This window comes from Diadema antillarum, unplaced genomic scaffold (assembly GCF_040938485.1).
Source record: "Diadema antillarum isolate AM-2024a unplaced genomic scaffold, OU_Dant_1.0 seq00000546_RagTag, whole genome shotgun sequence".
Taxonomy (NCBI): Eukaryota; Metazoa; Echinodermata; class Echinoidea; order Diadematoida; family Diadematidae; genus Diadema; species Diadema antillarum.
Genome location: NW_027271492.1, coordinates 97,438 through 116,343, shown reverse-complemented (window position 1 = coordinate 116,343; position 18,906 = coordinate 97,438). Strand labels below are relative to the sequence as shown.

Here is an 18,906-nt window from a genome sequence, read left to right as displayed (position 1 = left end):
ATTTCTTTTGCTTCATTTACTGAAACGACGATGTTTTCTGTATTCTACACTTGACGAGAGAAGCTATTCATTCTAAATATATTGATGAAGTCATCTGACGTCATCAGGTGGTAGCTGTGTGATCCTGAGCACCATATCATTGCATTGTTTTCTTGCCTAGAATGCCTAGAATACACGTCAAACTCGACAGAGAAAAAAAAAAGCAAGGGATTTTGTACGCCAGTCAATAACCGAAATTACAATCTGAGTGACAAAACAATTTTGTGTGTGTGTGTGTGTGTATGTGATCACAGATTCTCCCATAGGAAGTGTTAACTGCGGCCCTCTTAAAAAACTTTCTAAAGCATAACTGTATAAGACCCCATCCCCTGTCTTTTATCGCGCAAAAAAAAGTGTAAATTTTTTCTCTGATATGCGAACAGTGCTATCCCGAGAGAAATCTGCCTTGAAGACTTAAAGGCAATTACAATCAAAAGTGGCCCTTGTAGCTTCTTTTTGTTCCGTACATTATTAATATTAATAATGATAACGATAATATCATTCGTAACATACTTCGCATCCTCGGGGGTAGTCTCTTCAGTGTAAGCATTCCTAATATTGCCACCAACATTCCCAAGTAGCCTACTCATTTGTACACCTGTTTTGCGAGACACTTCGTGTGTAATCACATATCCCTCACGAGTGACGAGCTCAAGCATTTGGCAGGATTCGAACTTGGAACCTCCGTTTTGGAGTCAAGAGTCTTATCCACGTTACCACAGTTCCCCCATTTTGTAATGATTTTGATGATTCAGTAACCACAGGTAAAGTAGAGTGATGATAGGTCCATAGAAAAAAGCCCGAAAACAAAAATGTATTGAATTTTATGATATATAGATTCTAAGCCATCAAGAAACGTTTGGCTCTTAAGATAGGGTAAGCGTTACCTCTGTCATAATTACATAATTGAACCGCATCTCCACCCTATTATAATCTGAATGAAAGCGTAGCTGTCAAGGAATTAAGCAAACAAACAATAATGAAACAATCAGAACAGAAATGGAAGAACAAAATCAGCTACATGATCTGACGACGTAGGGTAAACTGAACTATTGATGCGACAATCCATGTCAAGGTGAGGAATGAGTGGGCGTGGTTTGCGCTCGAACCGGAGGTGGGCGTGGTCATCGTGCTATCTGGAATCCAATCACAGTGAAGCATTTTTAATAGTGTGCCAATATACAATTTGATAACTCACATGTCTGAGTGGGTTGATAGGAATTGTGAACACAAAGTACTTTTGAATTGCTGGAACCGACACGTCGGTTCAACGAAAAGAAACCAAGAAAGTTCGGATAGCTTGAGGTACTGTGCGTACACACCGACTCACGGAAAAATAGATTGTGAATCATCTGTTTTATAAGACGGAAAACCATGCGTCCTGTAGCTAGGACGGAATGATTACGGAAAATAGTATGGCTTAAAGGAAACTATGCATGCTGTCAGTGAGAAATTATTTCATGGTAATTGACCTGCAAGATTGTAAAAATTTCGTAAATCATTTCATAATCATTGTATGGAAACTTATTCAAAGCGTATGTTTATTGCAGAATAGCATAACTATGTTGAGACAGTGTGCGAGCAATTCAGGTGTGTGAATGAATGGGATATATCTTTCACTGACGCAACATCATAGAATCCTCACTTTGATACGCAAAGTGACGTATACTAGTAACAAGTACTTTATGGACATAATTACCACAAAACCGGTATGAAAGACGGATTCGAAGCTACAGTTTCGAGAAACTGGTCTATAAAATCACGACGCATCAAATATGGTGGTCCTGAAGTACGCTCGACAACAGGTCATGTGCGCCGTGAATTTTGCGACCATGTCGCGAAATTCGCGATTTGGGACGTCAAGTTCGTGACTCGGGACGCGAATTTCATGACCTGGGACACGAACTTGGCGACCGGGGACGCAAAATTCGCGTCCTGTGGTCGCAAACTCCGAGACCCGAGGTCGCGAATTTTGCGTCCCCGGTCGCCAAATTCGTGTACCCGGTCGCCAAGTTCGTGTCCTCGGTCGCCAAGTTTGTGTCCCGGGTCACGAACTTGGGGTACCAAATCGTGAATTTCGCGACCTGGTCGCAAAATTCACGGCACACATGACCTGCCGTCGAGCGTACTTCAGGGCCACCATAATCAGATCATTGAAAAAATCAATCATTCGGGAAATCCGAAATATTTAGAAATTCAAAGACTCTTTGAATATGATTTTTTTTTCCCATTTCATTTCAATTTATCGTCGTATTTCTCACATATATCACAATAAAGTATGTAAATACGAAAATCATAAAGAACATCATTTAAAATGGAACTTCACCAGAATGTTCAAAAGTTTGTCTAGGTATAAACATTAACATAATGTCTATACATGCGAGTTAAACTAAGGTCATAATGCGAAAAATATGATGGGGCCTGCGTAAAAGCAAGCTTGTATAGAGCCGCAGGTCCCGTTTTGTGGAAGAAATGACAGATAGGCCAACTTATTTTACTTTTTTTCAAAATCACGAAATGCAGATCTCAAAACATACATTTTCATGATATGTAAGATGATAAAAAGATTTAATACAGGGTATAAAGAGGAAATCCAGACCAAATATAAGTTAGTCTGATAAAGAATAACGAAGTAACGGCATCTTGAAGTTTTGCTTATTCACTGCAAAAAGTCCGGTGTTAAATATAAAACCCCGAGCTGGTGTTAGATTAACACCTCCGGGTGTCAATTCAAAATTTGAAATTGTTTTTTGAATAGTTTCTTAGTTACTGAACTTCTTGTTAATTTTGAACTTCAACAAGACGATAAAGAATTTTTCGATAAAGACACGTACTTGATTTTTGAAAAAACGTGTAAACACATTTACACCACTGTAACACCAGTTGGTGTGGTCCCCTATTGAAGCTGGACGGGTGTCATACCATTGAAATTAACACCACCAATATCAAATCAACACCATGCGGTGTCATTATTGAATTAACTCTAGCGCAGTGTCAAAAATATCACCAGCCACAGTGTCAAATTAACACCACGAAGTGCCAGGTGAACACTTTTTAACACCGTCACAATACATTTTCTACACCTGTGGGTGTGGTCCTCTATTGAAGTTTGATCGGTGTTAGATTTAACACCAATGGTGTTAAATCTATCAATCTATCAATGGTGTTAGATTTAACAACAATGGTGTTAAATCTAACACCGATGTTTTTACAGTGTTTCTGCAAAACGGTTCTTGTACAGTGGATATGAATATCAAATGACTAAGGTAACCATGACATACCCTCACAATTTCCTATTGATCGTGTAAAAAAAAATATATAAAAAATTCAATGTTTCTGTCACTGAAGTCTGAAACATGACGTTATTCCTGGTTGAATAACTTCAGAATAGTATTATCAGTTAGATATACGAGAATTTGAGCCTCAGGAATAATTGCATGTGAATGAAAAACTGGAAATCTCAAAATTTTATGTACAAACTATAATTATGATAAATCGTAAGGGAATGACACGCTCACTATGCCATTTGCATATTCATATTGACTGTTCAAGAACTGTTTCCCCCAAAAATAGCGAAACTTCAAAATGTCATAACTTCATTATTTTTCATCCGATTTCGATCCAATTTATACTGTTAAACTCGTAATAATTTACTCTTTCTTATCTGACTAACATATTTGGACTGGATTTTCCCTTTAAGGATTACAGATATTCAGCCAAACAGAAATGAAAACACAATCAAATCATTGTTGCATCTCAGTATCTCATGATCATGTGTTGGGAAGTGATGAGTCTTAAGTGATGAGTCTTTTGAATTTTTTTAAAGGGGCATTCCAGACGAATCGCGATAAATTATGAAACTCTGTACTCAGTATAACTAAAGATTTACTCTTGTTCAAATGTAAAAGTCTGAAAAAAAAAATTACCTGGGACATCTGTGACGTCATAAAATGCGATAGATCCAGCTATGTTATTGGTTACAACCAGCATCGGGGAATTAGTCGGACTTTTCTCGCTTGATAGGAACCTGCGAAAGAAACGCAAATGAGAACGTTAACCGAAACGAAGAATCAATCTTCTGAGTATTTTTTTTTTCCCTTCTTCTTCTTATTTTTCTTCCACTTAGCACAGTCTGCCAGGCTGGATGTGCCAACTGTGTCTATCCTATTATTAAGAAATAATGATACTAATAGTAATAGTAGCAGTAGCAGTAGTAGTAGTAGTAATAATAATAATAATAACAACAACAATAATAGTAATGATAATAATAATGATAATAATAATAACAATAACAGTAATAATGATAATAATAATAATAATAATAATAATAATAATAATAATGATAAACTAGCACTTATTTAGCCCATAATCTGATCCCTGCGCTTTACACACAACTTTCCAATACTGCATCGTTACATGTAGGTCTACATTACAATGAAAATACAATTGTAAGTATATCTTTAAGTTTCTCTTAAAGAAAATTTTATTTTCATGTACAAAGTCGCAAATGTGCCGGCAAACTATTCCACATTTTGGGAAAACAAAAACCAAATCTAGTCTCTGCTCTTTTTTAAAATAACTCTTGAAAATCATGTGTAAAGTTGAAGTGTTTTTTTACCAATGCGCATTCTGTAACTTGGCCTGTTTGGATGGGACAGTAAACTAAACAAATATTCAGCTGGCAGTAAATATATACACTACACACCTGCATGTAGACAAGCCTATTGAACTACATAACTTCTGCACTCCAAAACGTACTTTATATCTTCGGGATCTAAATCTCCCAAGTTTCTGTCGGCCAGTAGCTGCTCGTAAGTTCTGTCAATACCGCCCGCCCGGTGGAATCCGTCAAAAACCGGAACCGCTGACCCGGGAGCGAAGGTGTAGATGGCAATGGCGGATAACCGCTCGATACCAACGAAGAGTATTCTCCTTCCGTCCAGCTCGCCGAATGCAAGCGACTCACATTCCGCACCCTGCAAATCGTAGAAAATGAGACATAAAAACGGGACACCATTCAGGTTAGGATACGAAATTAATTATGTCTTCGTATGATAACATTATTATGTATTTTCTGCAAAAAGATAAAGTAATAACTGTGTAATACATATTTTGTATTTTGTAACAGTTTTTGTGGAAGAATGGAAATACATCTGTAAATGTCAATGGAACTGAACTGAAGCGTAATACATTGGTACTAGTAAAGGCCCATTAGCTTTTATTAGGGCCGCAGTACATTTCTACTAGTTTTTTCTTCAATATAAAAAAAATGAGATTAAAAACAAAATGAAGGACAGGTGAATACAATGAGCAGAAACACATGCTTACTATTAATATTGAACTTTCATGTAATGAAACAGTTCTTGGTGACTGATATTATTTGATTTAAATAAACCTGTACGGTATTCTTTTTTTTTTCTTGAGTATTCAATGAAATAAAAACAACCAAAAAAAAACCCTTGTCAAAGTCCACGGTGGCAGAAGTCCCTGCATCGTGAAAACATGATAAAATGTGCAAGTCTCCCTCTCTTTCTTCAGTTTGATAACCTCAATTTCCTCTTATTTATTGTTTTTTGCCATGATCAACTTGGACCTGGTGAAGAGGGGCAATTTGGTGACATACATTGTGAATGGCATTTGGTTTGCTATTATAGTCTCGAGAAGGGTTAGCTACCCACAGAATCATCCGATCTTCGATCCGACGCCTCGCTGGGTGACACGTCGATCGGTTTGGTGTCGGCGTTGAACACCTCACTGAGGAGCACCGACGACTGCCTCTCGATCTCGTCGCCAGTGTCGTGCACCAGCGCCATGTCGCTTGCCCGCCAGATGGATATGCTCCGTCCGCCGAAGAAGTAGAAACGATCGAGCTTGTTGAATCTGGACGAGTTGACGCCCTCGTACTGGCTAAACTTCAACCGCCCTGCCCATGTGAGTGCGAGAGAAACCGAAAGGCCCTTACACGCTACATTTACTGAGTGATGACTGCGAACTTTCTCATTAAAAAACAAAACAAAACAAAACAAAACAAAAAAACGTTGGGAACCTCAATCCCATACTCAACCGAAACTATCCCATCCCTCTAAAAGCAAACAATAATAAAGCACACACACACACACACACACACACACACACACACACACATTTGTAGGCTCGATTTAAGTTACATCAACAGCTTTTTAGATCGAAAAGTGATAGATAAGTGACTGATGATAGCAGTATTCACACAGACTTTTTAGGACTGATAGAACCTTTCATGGAAGCACTGTGGTATACTGAAAAAGATTCTTGTCTTTAAAATGAAGGTCCCGAGTTCGATTCCTCGCGACCAAGGTGTATGAGTGGGTATCTATCAATGCCAGTGCAATGATAATGGCCGGGCCCTCAGGCTACGACGGATGAATAAGGCGATGAATTGTCATCGTTATTGCTATTGATAGTGGCCAGTGGGTTCGGGGTCATCCTACGAGACCGACATCCACGAGTCATACAGTAGAAAAGTTCGACATTAAAGAAGGACCATGAGTTCGACAATAGGTAAAAACAGCCCACGAGTTCGACATTACGTCTCGTGGCCTTGTTTGCTTAGTATCGAACTCATGTGCTGTATGACTCGTGGGGTGAATATTAAAGTCGTGGGTGGCGGTCGCGTGACTTGCACCCGTGTGATAAACCTTGGACAAGATGTTTTGAACGCAATGTCCCTCTTGACCAAAGTGTAAATATAGGTATACACGTACCTGGCAATGCTGAGGTAGCAATAATGGCTGGACCTTCTTGGAGCATAAATCTAACACTGTAGATACTACCCTGGCTATTACTAAGACCATGGAACTACTAGGATCATCATGATCATATCATCATTATTATCAATAAGCACTGTAAATAGGTCAAACATAGTACACTGTACTTGATATTTGGAGCTGTTGCCGCAGGAGATGCAAACTAATGCTGCAACTTAACATTATTGCAAACATCTTTATAGAAGGTGTCCGGGTACACTAGTAGCAGCGAAAATTCTCTACTTTTGTTTGTCACGATACTGTAAATTTCGTGCTTGCTAATACAACTTGCATAATGAAAACTTTAATACATTATGATTCTGACAGAAATAATCAATATGAAGCGATGGAGGTAGTTACATGTTCATACCAAGTTGAGCCGTGTCATTCAGCGCTGAGAGTAGATCCGATTCACCCCAAACTAGACCATCTGCAAACATTAAGAAAAATGATATAAAAAAAATGATATAACGAACTATTTGCCTAAATCCGCAGATTGCCCATCTGCGACAAATTGTTGCATTCTTTATGGTTTTGAATCATTATGTGCTGTTGTGTTTTTTTTTCAGCTTTCAGTTCGATATTACAGTATAATTATGAACACTATCTCATATCAATTTGTCATTCCAAAGACACATTTTCCTCCATGATCAACCTCCCTCTGTTCTCCAAAATTTCGACACTTCCTATACAACATGACTATACGTTCAAGACAAGGGTATGATCCCATCTTATATCATAATTGTGATTCTTATCAAGAACATCAATTCCATTACACAACCTTTCTTTCGTGTCATCTAAAAAGACCAGGATGCTCTATCTATCTATCTATCTATCTATCTATCTATCTATCTATCTATCTATCTATCGATAGTGTTGGCTCAGTGAGTAGAACGGCTGCCCTCACAATCGGGAGGTCGTGGGTTCAAACCCCGGCCGCGTCATACAAAAAGACGTTAAAAGATGGGAGTTGCTGCTACCTTGTTTGCCGTTCAACAGTTGAAAAGGTTAGAGCAACGTCGATCTGGCGCTGCTCAGTGGCTGCCGGGCCCACGATCAATTGGGCAAAAAGAATTTCCATTCTCGGACAATAAAATTTGGAGTTTATATCCAAACAATTATTATCTATCTATCTTTTGCAACTGATTCACAAATTGCCCTACATCGACGTAAATAAGCACTGAATTGATCAGTGTTTTAATAGTAGCCATGATAAAAAAAAATCATGGGTGTACATACTCGAGCAGGATTCGAACCTATGACCTCCTGATCACCGGACAGGCGTCATCTCCACTAGACCAACGAGCTTTTGCCCGACAGCAATAACGCTATAAGGATTAGAACCAACACATGACGCCTGTCCGGTGATCATTAGGTCGTAGGTTTGAATCCTGCTCGAGTATGTACGCCCATGATATTTTATCATGGCTACTACTAAAACACTGATCAATTCAGTGCTTATTTACGTCGATGTAGGGCAATTTTTGTCAGTCAGTTGCAATGAAAACATCTCGACGGAAGAATTTCATGAATTTGAATAATTACGCAATACCCGCTGCACGCTTTACAGAACCAACACTTGCTGTGGGCCGAAAGCTCGGTGGTCTAGTGGAGATGACGCCTGTCCGGTGATCAGATGGTAGGTTCGAATCCTGCTCGAGTATGTACGCCCATGATATTTTATCATGGCTACTACTGAAACACTGATCAATTCAGTGCTTATTTACGTCGGTGTAGGGCAATTTGTCAATCAGTTGCAATGAAAACATCTCGACGGAAGAATTTCGTGAATTTGAATATCTATCTATTTATTCATCTATCTATCTATCTATCTATCTATCTATCCATCTATCTATCTATCTATCTATTAAGCTTGACCAACCTCTTTAGTAATTTGACAATATTCTCATAGGATAGTTGCTCCGTTGTGCTTTGTTATAAAGAGGTTTAGTGACATACCTTCGACAAGAGCCTTCCCACGTTTTTCCTCTGCCCAGTCTGCGTATTCTACACCAGCGCCCTCATTGGCAGTTACGATATAGCCGGTGCCGTCGACTTCGAAATATTTAATAGCATCTGGTTGGTAGAAGCTGTAGATATCATACTGCCGAAGATGTATGCCTGTGGTGGTGACAAATATAATGTGTGTAATATGTCAAAAGAACGTCACTTCGGTAAGGCGGTTCAAGACCACGGTCGACTTCCACGCATGAGGTCTCTGGTTCGAATCCCAGCCCAATATACAACCTTTATCATCACTGCCAAGTCTTTCGGAGGAGACCGAAAGCTAATGGGCCCGTGTGTAAGAGAGTCGTACCATATCTAAGTAGAAAAGAAGCCACTGCACTTTACGTAAGGAGTATAAGATAGAAGTCCCGGTGAAGTGATTTAACACACGAAGTGCGGCTAATAATACTCGGATGGTGAGAACTACCGGTCACAGCAATTAAATTGACTTTTTTTTTCCCTGTCCTGGCAGACCAACAGATTGCCAAAGAATAATAGCAATAAACATAAAATTCCAAAATAGAAATACTGTCTTCTACCAATTATTGATTAATGATTCTTTGGAGCCTGATGAAAATAACTTTCTGTCATAGAGGAATGTTCTTTAAAAGAATGATTAAGGCATAAACTAATTCTTGATTATGTCTCAAAGCACCACTAATGGACAGTCCTGTATCAAAATGACGATGTCGAACAATTTCAGCATTTAGGATCCATTCGCTTGAAACAATTGCTCTGATTTGCTCAGTGTAAAATATCTTCTTGCAACTCGTATTCTACATCTTTTTTTCATGCCTCGATCCTGAATACACTGAAAACGTGTATATCTTTGTATTACATCTTCTACGTTTAGGCTCTCTGGAGGAAGAAGGGAGAGGTTAGTTATCAAAATCTTAATGAAACGTAGAGATCTAAATATTATTACGACACACATAGCATGACGTACTTTGCACGATTACTCGTACAATATTTTCCACTTTGTTTTCTCCTGTCACGTTTATTCAATACCCTATTCCCAGGCCACAATCATTTCAAATATAGGCTTATTGACAATGTGCGGTTTGCTGCATTTTGCCCTTCGTGAATATTCCTTTTATTTGACATTGTCTTCGTTGATAACAAATTTGCGAATTCTGTTGCAGCCAGTAGGCCTAATGTTGAAAAAAAAGAATGTTTTTGTACATAAATGTTGAAAAATGGAGAAATAAAAGAGAACAATCAAACAGACAACCAACCAACAAAATAAACAATCAACACCGTCATCCTTTGCCTTCACCATTGCCATCATTATATTGATTACATTGTCACCGTCCTTATTTCTTCATCGTGCCATCGTCACACCACTACCACAACTATAACTTTATCAGCACTGTCGGCATCATCGCTTCTTCATCGCACTGTCGGCATCATGAGCTTCTTTATCCTTAGCACATCTCCTCCATTGTCCTAACCTCAACACCATAATTGTCAGTACTATCGGCGTCATCCCATCAGTTCGGCAGCCACGAGTCATACTGCCAACGAGCTCGACATTGAGAAAAAAAAGTCCGTGAGTTATACACCCACGAGACATACAGCCCACGAGTTACACAGTAAGTAAAGCAGGTCCAAGAGGTAGACACGATGTAAAACAGGCCCATCAGCTTGGCACTGGGCAAATAAAGCCCATGAGCTCCATGCTAGGCAAATAAGGCCCATAACAGAGGCTCGACACTAGGCAAAAATGGTCCACGAACTCCACAATACTATGTGATGTACTGTCGGGCTCATGGGCATTTTTTGCCTAGTGTCAAGCTCGCGGGCCTTTTTTGCGTAGTGTCGGGCTCATGGGCCTTGTTCATTAAAAGTGTCTCGCTCGTGAACTGCATAACTCGAAGTCTACATGACTCGTGGGCAGTATGACTCGTGGGCTGTATAACTCCTGTCGAGCTCGTGGCGTGCGCCCGTACAATCGTAATCATCGTCACCATCATCACCACCTCCATCATCGTTAGCAGCGTCATCGTCATCATCCTAATGACATGTCATCGTCACCAACATCGCCATCATCATCATTATCTCTTACGTCGTCATCAGACTCAGAGCTAGCAGCAAAGATTTACCTCCATCCCTGTCACTGGCATCAATCCTCAAATCTTTCCATGATTTCTCGCCGAGAGGGTATATATCAACAATGTCCTCGTTTTCGAGATCGATGACAGCAATCGCGTTATTTTCCTGGAAAGGAAGAGAAAGAAAGAAAATAATATGACGAGAGGAGTATATTATGATATCGGAACACTTTGTTAAATTTAACAACAAAATTAAAAGAAAATGAAGAAATTAGTATGCTTATTAAATAGCAAACACTGACATGTTTTACGATTTAAAGTATTGTAAAATGGCCATGTTGTATAAGAAGATGCACAACACATACACACATACATAATTATGACATATAAATTACAAACACTCACTTCAAAATTCAGTCCTTTTAACCATTACAACTTCGCATGATTCCTTGCGAACATCCAACTTTCAACAGCCTTACAAGTACAGGAACCAAACTTCCCCTTAAAGTATTGTGAGTGTGTAGGCATGTATTCTGCTTTGCGCAGTATTTCAATGTAAACTAGCAAAGAAAACGAAGCCCATTTATTGAGTGGATACATTTACAGCGATCATGACCAGGCTGTATTATTGCAGCACCTGATTTTGGTTGACCGGGTACGTACGTGACACAACTTGTCACTGCTGCAAAGGAGAATAGGGTCAACTTTCACTCAGTAAATCGAAATTCCGATGCACTATTATTTCATAATCTTTCGTGACATACGTACTCGTATACAGCCGCGAATGCGTAATAGCACTGGACATCGTCTTGTGTTGATGTGGACAGTTTCGAATCGATTCTTTGTTAATGCAGATTGGTGTGGTTCACATTAACGTTATCCTTCGAAGGGTTGTCGTTTCATGTTCCTATTTTTATCCCCCCCCCCCCCGCCACTCACACTCACACACACACACACACACACACACACACACACACACACACACACACACACACACGCACACCTTCTCTCTCTCCCTCCTTCTCTTCCGGGTGTGTCGGTCAAGGTTGATGCGTCTTAGCATACGGTAAAAAGACATTATTAGCTTCCTATTATTAAACATGTTGACGGATTTTTCTCCCCGTGTCGTGACACGGCACACAATTGAGGTCTGTCTCGCTCGTAGCTCACACAAGGCCCCTGACTGTTATTTGTGAAGACAGGCTTGTCAGATTTGGCGGCGTGCTTGAATCAAGCCTAAATTGGCGGATTATTGAGATGGCATTAACATGGAAGGAGACCACCTCCCCGCTGATCGCCCGACTCGTGCGATCTTCCACGGAGCGCCATTTAGATTCCGTTTTCGAGTGTCAGGACCAATGAATTCACATTTTTGCAAGGCGCGCCGTGAATTGGTGAATTGTAGGGTCGCGGTAAGTGCATGTTGGGACTCCTGTCTTTCATTGACGAAAGGGAAAGGGAATGGAGGTATGGAAATTGGAGGGACGGTTGGGGAGGGGGGAGGAGAAGAGAAGCGGGGAAGAAGTAATGTTTCCAATATCTGTGTCCATTTGTTCGTCTAAGACTTAATCACACCAACGTAATGATTATCATAACATGTGAATGAATATGTCGAATAATTGTATTGTCTTCGAGTTCGGATTAAACGTATTGTTTACCACTAAGAATTGTGATTTAAAGATGTTCGAATTATGCCATTTGATGCATAATGTGTAATGTATCACAAAAACAACAAAGCCTAACATATGAGGAAATATATTTTTTTTTCTCAATAACCATAACTGTAGACGGTTTATATCAGAAACACTGTTATTATGTGCATTGTTCACATTTTGTTTATTTAACAATACTTAACGTTGATTATACTGATTTTCATGTCTACATCGGTTGTTTCTATCCCTAACTCACATTTTAGAACTATGTTGAAGCACTAAAGCTGGGTTTTTGTTCATCTTCACATGGAAATTAATGCCTTTAAAGTCATCATCCCCTCCCCTCTCTTTTTTTTACAAAAATACATGACTGTATGGATGTATTTGTATTACAGACGCACACACACACACACACACAAACACACGCACACGCACACACTCACACCCACACACAGATATAAAGGCCTATATTTTTCTGTACATGTGTTCATTCATATATTCGGAAATTTAACTCGTGAAGTCACAATAATGCTAAAAGACCTGGTAGCATCTCGCCAGTGAAGACACATTCCAGGAGAGGTAAGGGGTAAAATAATTATTATGTATTGGGGTGGATTCACAAAGAGGGACATGCATTGCAGACGTGGCAGACGATATATTTTCCTGTGTTTCTCGGACCTTTTCGCAAAGAAGATGGGATCCCACAACAAAACTTATTTGTTTTCTCAAACTCTCAGAGGCGAAATCTCACAACTCGCCATCTCGCCATCTCGCCATCTCGTCAATTCGTCATCTCGCTATCTCACCATCTCGCCATCTCGTACCATATGATCGAGATCTCGGATATCCCTTTTGTCAGACCAAGGAGGTAGGCCTACTAGGCGAGCGTCTCTTTGGTCAGACCCCGAAAAGGTCTCGAAGGCGAGGAAATACCTCTTCTTCTATGCCACACTCACAACGTCCGTAAGAAAGAGCAGAGCGGGAGATGAAAATAATGAATGAGGATAGGGAAGGGGGAGGGGGCGAAGAGTGGGGAAAGGGGCTTGGTTAGGATGGAAGAATGCTCACCTGTAAGGATATGTAAGCTGTCCTGTCGTCGCTACTGATCGCAATGTACTCCGGTTCGAGGTTTTGAGAAAACGTGGTGTTTTTGTAGAGGTACCTCACACCCCTCGCTTCATAGGATGCTGCACTGTGAGGGAAAAGCACAAAAATGATCACTGGTAGTTCTTCCACCAGAATAGTAATCCATTTGACTGGTATCTTTTGTGTATCTTGACCTGTATAACGATTAGTTTTACCACTGTGAATATCTTTGCCTTCTTAATTCCATTATATCAAATTGTTATCAGTGATTATTATGCACTCCACTCCTTTTCTCCTTTTTTTTAATCTCACATCGCGTAAAAACCAACGAAGGAGAATAGAGGAAGTTCCACTTCAAGAAGAGAGTTATGAAGCCATTTGTTTGTTTGTTTGTTTGTTTGTTTGTTTGTTTCATAGCCCATTGTTCCACACGGAACATGGGTGTGACAACCACATAAGCAACTAGAGATGCAACTGGTCAATAGTAGTTGACATGTATAGGAATTGTCAGTATAATTACGTAAAAGACACCTTCAACTGTATCATTCTATAGGTCTCATATCTGTAAGATAATTTCAGTGATTTTTATACACACAGGTTAAAAATTAATATGAATAAAATGCATTAGATATTTAATATCTATCGTGTTTCATATCTAAGCAGGCTAACTCATTTTTCTCTGGTTCTGCAATTTGGAAGAGGAGCATAAGAAAATACTACGATTATGCCCAGTCGAAAATCTCATGTAAATTCGGAGTCTAAGCAGAAATGGAAAATGTAACCTCTCTTAATCAAAAAGAAAGCATGTGCAGCCTCCGAATAAGGTGTATTTTCTATACCAGTGGAATATACCTTCATCAGCAAAGCATAATGAGTTTTTAGCATGTCTGTTAATATATCTTTATCTCTCTATTTTTTTTTTCGAGATTTATTTCAGTGTCTATATAATATGGCAGGAAAAAGTGATGGCGCTCTATCGGCCTGGTCCAGATTACTAAAAGACAAGAGACCTATTTTGTCTTGTCAGTTCTAGAGCGCTGTTTTACGTACTCTTCATTGAACCTCGTAAAGTTGAGGTTGGTGATGCGGTAGCCGTTGGCTAAGTCTTGGTCGAGCCGGATGATGGATACCAAACCCTCAGGATCCACGTACACGTCAGGGTCCGCCGTGACCCCGTATTCGCCCTCGTTGACCACGACTATCGTTTGGCAGTCCTTCGTAAAATACAGCATGTCGGGGATACTGCCCACTGGATGAACAAGGGAGAAAGACGGGGGATTGCTGAAGTGTTTTTATCTACACTCTAAGGAAAATAGGTTCAACTTTGCACCTTTACCAATGTCACACTGCGAGCACCATAAAAGGTGCTTACTTAAAGGTGCAAAGTTACACCAGTAAATGTGTGCCCAGTGTGACACTGGTATACATGTGAAAAGTTGAGCCTATTTTTACTTAAAGTGTAGTCATCATTACATTTGGGTGATACTCGCATTATTCCGTGGGCTTTCTCCCACATTGAAATTAGGTTCGTTATTCCGAAGGATCTTTAACCCGCTCCGTACTAAATTCTGAAATCCCCATAGACTTAATACACAGGTCACCGGGTTCCCGTATGGAACGGGTTAATCTGAAAATGTAATAAGCTTCGCTAATCCGAAAATAAAAAGAAGGTACGTATACTAAGGAACCTTTGTAATTGCGATCAGCATATTTCGTTTTCGGACTGACGAACCTCGGGATCATCGAACATCATTTTTCGGATTAACGAACTTTCCGAATTGAACAAACCATACATATTTTCATTTTTGGATTGCCGAACCTTCGGAATAACCAATCTTATTGCATTTTTGGATGAGAGAACCTCCGGAATAATGAACTGTAACCATTAGATCAGCATCTTTGGTTTTCTTTTCGTATCTCAAATCTGACAAGGATAAGATGGGACTGTATGATATTATATCTGCATAAAATCATTTAATACATAACAACAAAATCAGTTTTTTAGGGGGCACTGATACCAATGGTTGCACTGCCAATTCCAACATTGCTTGACGGATTTAGAAACTCTGATAGGGCTAAAATGAAAGGGAATTTCCTGTTTGGTTTTGGAAACTGGGTATGCCATATACTAATCCTTTGGGCACTACTATAGCTATCTAAGTAAAAAGTGGGATTAATCCTTCAAGTTACAACACAAAAACTCTAACTGTTGTTTTTCTTTTTTGTGACGCAGTGTCACGTCTAATGACTTATCTATTGGGTAGATTGTTGAATGTCAAACTCTTTGAATATGGGAATCGGGTAGGCCATATCCTTTGGAAATCGTGATTTTTAGTAGTTGACAGATAAACTCTCACCTGGAATTTCAAAGAGCCGACTCCAGTTGCCATTTTCGACGTCGTAAAGGTTGTAGAGACTGAGTGTGCCGGTGTCGACCCGGTACGTGGCACCGTTCTGGACGTAGCCTACGATGTCGCCGCAGACCTCGATGTCGTTCGATGGGCTGTCGAGGGCGTGGCGGTGAATGATGTTCGGCTCACTTGGGTTCGAGACATCCACGATCTGAACGAAATAATCACCTTGAGAACGAGAACCACGGGTATGTAAATTGAAGATGTTGTCTCGATTATACAGCATGATTGAAACACATTTTCATTTTTCATTGTAGCAAATTCATTGAAAATAGCACAGTTCAACAATAAAAAAAGGTTGAAGCATGTCATATCTGAAAGTAGCAACCCGTCCCCAAGCGACTCCTCCTAACCTGCCTTTCCTATATAACTATTAGCAGTACCTATATAACTGTCCAAAACAAAAAGAAAGCCCATTCACCCGAGTGAAATTATTAAAACACACACAGGCAGACACACACACACACACACGCACACACACACTGAATAAGAATGCTATGAGAAGATTGAGGCGATTTTGATAACTTCATATGTAATCTGTTGAAACTTATGTTTATGCATCAAAAGAATTCCATGAGTTGATTCTTTTTTTTTCCTTTTTTTTTCGCTTACAATTAATATGTCAGAGAAGCTTTCAAGATACAGTGCATTTTCGAAGAAGGGATATACGGTAGAGTTACAATGTGTCAATTCTGTGTTGTGTCTCAGGTCTTCATTCTTTTGAGCCATCACTTTGATGTGTATCTACCATGTTCTCAACGGGCGATATTAAAGGGTCATTGTTTTACTCATTTGTATAGTATTTGTTTATGCAGGAATAATGTACATTCTTTATGATTTACAGTCTGTAACTTCCCTTTTGATTGAAAAACACATGCCTTAATGTCTGTGTTATATTGGGTCAATTCTTTATAATGCCAGTCTGAAATTTCTTCTTGAATTGTATCACCCATGACCGCGTTTTACTGTACACAAAGCTGTTTACGCTTCTATAGTGACACCAAAGTGTAATTCACAGGTGATGACTGTAAATGTCATACATACCAGTGCATTTCTTTAACTCAGTATGAAATTTCACAGACGCTCATGGTAAATTGGACATTGTCTGTCCTTATCACTAGAGGTAAGCGGGAGTCAAAATTTCGTAACATGACGTTTTATAACAGGATAGTAGGATGATTTAAAACATACGTGTTTATACGGTGTACACAGAGCTGCATATTATGGTACTTGTGACACCTAGGTGTAATGCATAGGTAATGATTGTGTTCTATTGTTTCATTAATGCAGTCCGAAGCGTGACGCCTCCCTGTCACGTGGTTGTTTGTTGGCGCCTTTATTGAGGTACTGCTTGGCGGTCTCCTGCCTCATCGGCGGGGCGTGGCAGAGGGCACCATGCTGGTGGTTACTGACCTACGTTTCCCTATACAATTAACTCACTTTTTCTCATTCCTTCATCTGCGCGTTTATACTGTGTACACAAAGCTGAATATGCTATATTTGTGACACCCAAGTGTAATACACAGGTGATGATTGCGTTCTATTGTTTCATTGTATATTGCAGTCCGAAGCATGGCGCCTCCCCGTCACGTGGTTGTTTGTTGGCGCCTTCATTGAGGTACTGCTTGGCGATCCCTTACCTCATCGGCGGGGCGTGGCAGGGGGCGCCATGCTGGTGGTTATTGACCGTTCGCGCTGTGACCATACAATGGTGGGCATTCACCCATTCGCATTCAACCAGTGTTGTATCTATGTCATCCCATGTACATAAATTTGTGAATGTAAATTATTCAATTCAAGATGTCTGCATCTGGTATAGGAGAGGTGTTTTATTTTTTCCTCTTTTTTTTTCTATCACTCTCTGAAAATGGTTAATGTAATATATACTCATAAATGTCAAGGGACATTTTACCTAGTTTATTTTTTCTTTTTCCTTCTGTAACCTGATTTCTTAACTGGTGTATTCTATTTCCTATTATATAGTAGAGCAAGGCTGAAGACGCTCTTAGATAATTGTTAATACGTTATTCTGTAATATATGTGGTACCTCGTGTATGGGATTAATGTTACATTGACTCTGTTTCCAACTAAGATGTAGCATTTTCTTTCTTTTTAGTCTCGTACATCACAGACATTCAATATGTCAAAATCCCCTATGCTGCACTCGACAGGTGCCCTCGTGGACACAAGCAATGGCAATCACGCTCACCCTGTACTACACAATCCAATAGACACTGCATTCAATTCAATTACTGATGATGATTTTTTCGATACGGTAGGACCTTCTTTGGCAGAAAGAGAAGTAAATATTGATCAAAATAATATGTTTTTCGATAATTGTGTTTCAGATAGTTTTAATACATCGTCGAAAGAATTTCATTATGACTGTGATATAGAAAACCAATTGCAAAGCCCATCTTCTGAATATCTTACTCTAAACCAGTTTAATAATGTTGTCAAGGAATATGATCACACCCTTTTTTCACTCATACATCTTAATATTAGGAGTATTAATAAACATTTTGAAGAACTGGGGTTACTTTTAGATGATCCCATCAGGAAAAAATTTTCGATAATAGGTTTAACCGAAACCTGGCTTTCCAATGATTTAAGTCTTCCTTTCGCCCTCGACGGATATGATTTTGTAGTTAATAACAGGCAAATTAGGGCGGGTGGGGCGTTGCTTTATATGTTTCACAAAAGTATGATTATATAGTTCGTTAAGAGCTCAACTGTATGACTGAAGTTATTGAATCTCTTTTCATTGAAATTACAGTCCCTGGCAGTAGAAATATAATCATAGGTGTAATGTATAGACCACCCAGTGCGAATATGAAATCATTTTTGGAATATTTTGCGAATTTAATGAAGGATCCAG

General features: G+C 39.5%; 1 protein-coding gene across 1 annotated transcript in view; it reads right to left on the bottom strand.

Annotated features, from left to right (window-relative positions):
• Positions 1–365: 365 nt before the first annotated feature.
• The window catches only part of LOC139734737 (mesenchyme-specific cell surface glycoprotein-like), a 64,020-nt gene continuing 45,479 nt past the window's right edge, over positions 366–18,906 (bottom strand). Inside the window, exons 3-12 of the mRNA XM_071645531.1 lie at positions 15,975–16,196; positions 14,668–14,866; positions 13,600–13,723; positions 10,931–11,045; positions 8,781–8,942; positions 7,192–7,251; positions 5,718–5,962; positions 4,798–5,015; positions 3,966–4,066; positions 366–1,175 (exon numbers count right to left, since the gene is read on the bottom strand). Of these exons, the coding sequence (XP_071501632.1) occupies positions 1,057–1,175; positions 3,966–4,066; positions 4,798–5,015; positions 5,718–5,962; positions 7,192–7,251; positions 8,781–8,942; positions 10,931–11,045; positions 13,600–13,723; positions 14,668–14,866; positions 15,975–16,196 (1,565 nt within the window). The 3' untranslated portion in view covers positions 366–1,056. The remainder of the gene's footprint in view (positions 1,176–3,965; positions 4,067–4,797; positions 5,016–5,717; positions 5,963–7,191; positions 7,252–8,780; positions 8,943–10,930; positions 11,046–13,599; positions 13,724–14,667; positions 14,867–15,974; positions 16,197–18,906) is intronic.